General features: G+C 46.6%; 1 protein-coding gene across 1 annotated transcript; it reads right to left on the bottom strand.

The window, feature by feature from the left end:
• Window positions 1-1,855: 1,855 nt before the first annotated feature.
• On the bottom strand, window positions 1,856-2,497 carry B3GALT6 (UDP-Gal:betaGal beta 1,3-galactosyltransferase polypeptide 6; the record flags this gene model as incomplete). The annotated part of the gene is made up of 1 exon (XM_008947128.1): window positions 1,856-2,497. A coding segment is annotated over one exon (642 nt), but the record flags the coding sequence as incomplete, so codon positions are not given.
• Window positions 2,498-2,504: the final 7 nt, after the last annotated feature.

Below are 2,504 nucleotides of genomic sequence, written 5' to 3'. Positions count from 1 at the left end.
CAGGAAGTCAAAGATTTGTCCAACTTTTCAAAACAGAATTATCAGCCTTGGTAGAAGACTTTTCTTAATCCTCAATAACTTAACAAGAGTAGAATAACAGAAATTAACCCATACTTGATTCCTTTGGTATGAATTGCTGACCTTATCATTTAAGATTAAAGAATACAGAGAGATCAGCACCTTTATTTTCATTGCAGTTTGTCCCTTCCTGCAGGGAACAGACACTGATGGAGGGAAAGGAGGAAATTAAACAGTGTGAAAGTGCAGTGTGCAACTAACTGTAAAACTGATTATTAAGAACACCCTTCAGGCATAAAAGCAAAAATTTTGCTCATCCTGAAACATCTGTAGCTGGCAAAAGGTTACTGAAGTCAGTAGCTATGTATTAGGACTGGAAAAAAAATGTATTTTTGAGTCTTAGAGTGCCTGCTATTCAAAATGTTTGAATTGCTGGCTCTACCTAAAGGTTTGGAGGTAAATAACACTGTGAAATTGTGTCAGTGATCTGTTCCACAGCCAAAAAATGTCCTGTGTTTACAGTTCAGTCCCACATCTGCTGCTGACAAGCTCTGCCAGTGCTGGAGCTCTCTGCAGTGTGGACAGGCCTGAGGGACATCAGCCCATTTACTGATGTCTCACATCAGCAATTAACCTAAACCACCCATAGGATTATTTTTAGTTCCAGTAAAAGGTGGTGTTGGAGAGGAGGGGATTCATGCAGCCTGACTGTTGGGGGATCAGTCTCCTCAGACTGCCATCTGTCTCCTGCAAAGACAGACAAGGTTCTCCCCAAAGAGGCATTTGGGAGGTGGGGGAATGGATTTTATTTGTCTTGACTACACAGTTTCCTCTCTCAGCTGAGGTCCCCATGTTAGGGCAGCCTTGTCTGAGCTCTGACTAGCTTCCAATCCTGCTCATTTATATTTTACAGGAGCAATCCACAACACAAATCTGAAGCCCAGTGTCTGACCTGCAAGCAGTCAGTGAGATCACTCACTGCTGAGTAAGGGAAAGGTTTCTTGGTACACCCTGTGTTTGGAGGATAAGCCAAGAACAACACCTATGCCTAGCAGCTGAAGGCTGGTTTGTAGCACAACTATTTGCCCCCCAAATAAGATAATATAGTCTCTACCTGCCCAATACCATAACTCATCCACCTTCCTAAGCATATTTACTCCATAGCTGCCAGGTAATCTATGTACACGATGCCTTTGAAACAACAAAAAGCTTACAGAGAAGTTACAGAGAAGGTCTAATAATTCCAGTCCTGTAAATCAGAGCACTTGCCCAAGAAGAGCCTCTCTCCCTCCCCTACCTCAACCACCCCAGGTAAAATTGTTCCCTTCACTTGGCTGCTTGTGTCAGTAACCAGCCACCTGCTCCCACCAACAGCAGCTGACTTGAGGCCCCCCTGAAAATCTTCAAACCTTGCCAAACAGGCACTTTTTTTGCTTGCCAAGAAATAAAAGAGCAGATGCCAGCTTCACAATCTGACAGACAGCATGAAGACCTGTCATGATCCTTAACAAATCTTGGAATCTGTCAAAAATCTTCCAGCAACTTTTCATTCAAGACATCTCCCCCAAATTTACTGTGCTGTCCATATCTTGCAACCCATTGTTTGCCCCCAGTCCTGTCATCAGCCTTTCTATGCTTTTTGTCATCTGTTTCTTTTAAACATCTCCCCATCATGCCACATCAGCAGCTCTCAGGAGTTTTGGGGTTTGATTGTGACAGAACGAATCGTGCAAAATCCTTTGAGTAATTTTTAAGCCCTAGTTACTGGGATTCTCCCCAAGTAACAATAATCAAGCTCACAGTCCATCATCATTCCACCTTTTCCTTCCTTGGATTTTCATGGGATGCCATCCTTCCTCTGGCAACACTGTGAAGGAGGCACTCCCCAGTCATACATGTAGGACAGCCTGAGCTTAACCTCCTCCTTACAGAGCTTTCCTTCCTTCGCCAGGGTCTGGTGCTTTTCCAGCATGTCCTCGATGCTCTGCTTATGAGTTACTATGTACTTATTGTTGCAACCCCTCGACTTATACTCCGTGTCAAAACGAGGGTCGTGCACTCTCTTCACATCGATGGGAGCCAGCCACACGCCCAGGGAGACGTCCTCACTCTGCCACAGGTTCAGGTAGTCTTTGCTAAGCCGCAAATAGCGCACCAAATCTGCCGAAATCACGTAGCCACCCCCCAGAGCATACGGTAGGTAGTAGTCACAGAGCACCCAGGCGCTCTCTTTCCATTTGCCGCCGGATTTCACTCGCCCCCGGCCAGAAAAGAAGCCCCAGTAGAGGCGCCGCGGCTCCTTGGCTCTCAGCTCTTCCACCAGCACATCCAAGCGCACGAAGGTATCGTCGTCAGCTTTCAGGGCAAACTGGAAGTCCAGGTGCAGATCCAGCCAGACGTAGGTGGCCAGGACTTTAGCCGTCAGGTTCTCGTAGGAATCCCGCAGCTCCGGCAGGAGGAGGAGGTCCCCGTGGCGGCTCTGCTCC

Source organism: Merops nubicus, unplaced genomic scaffold (genome assembly GCF_000691845.1).
Source record: "Merops nubicus isolate BGI_N331 unplaced genomic scaffold, ASM69184v1 scaffold5419, whole genome shotgun sequence".
NCBI lineage: Eukaryota > Metazoa > Chordata > Aves > Coraciiformes > Meropidae > Merops > Merops nubicus.
The sequence above is the reverse complement of the archived record's forward strand: the minus strand, read 5'-3'. Positions and strand labels throughout refer to the sequence as shown.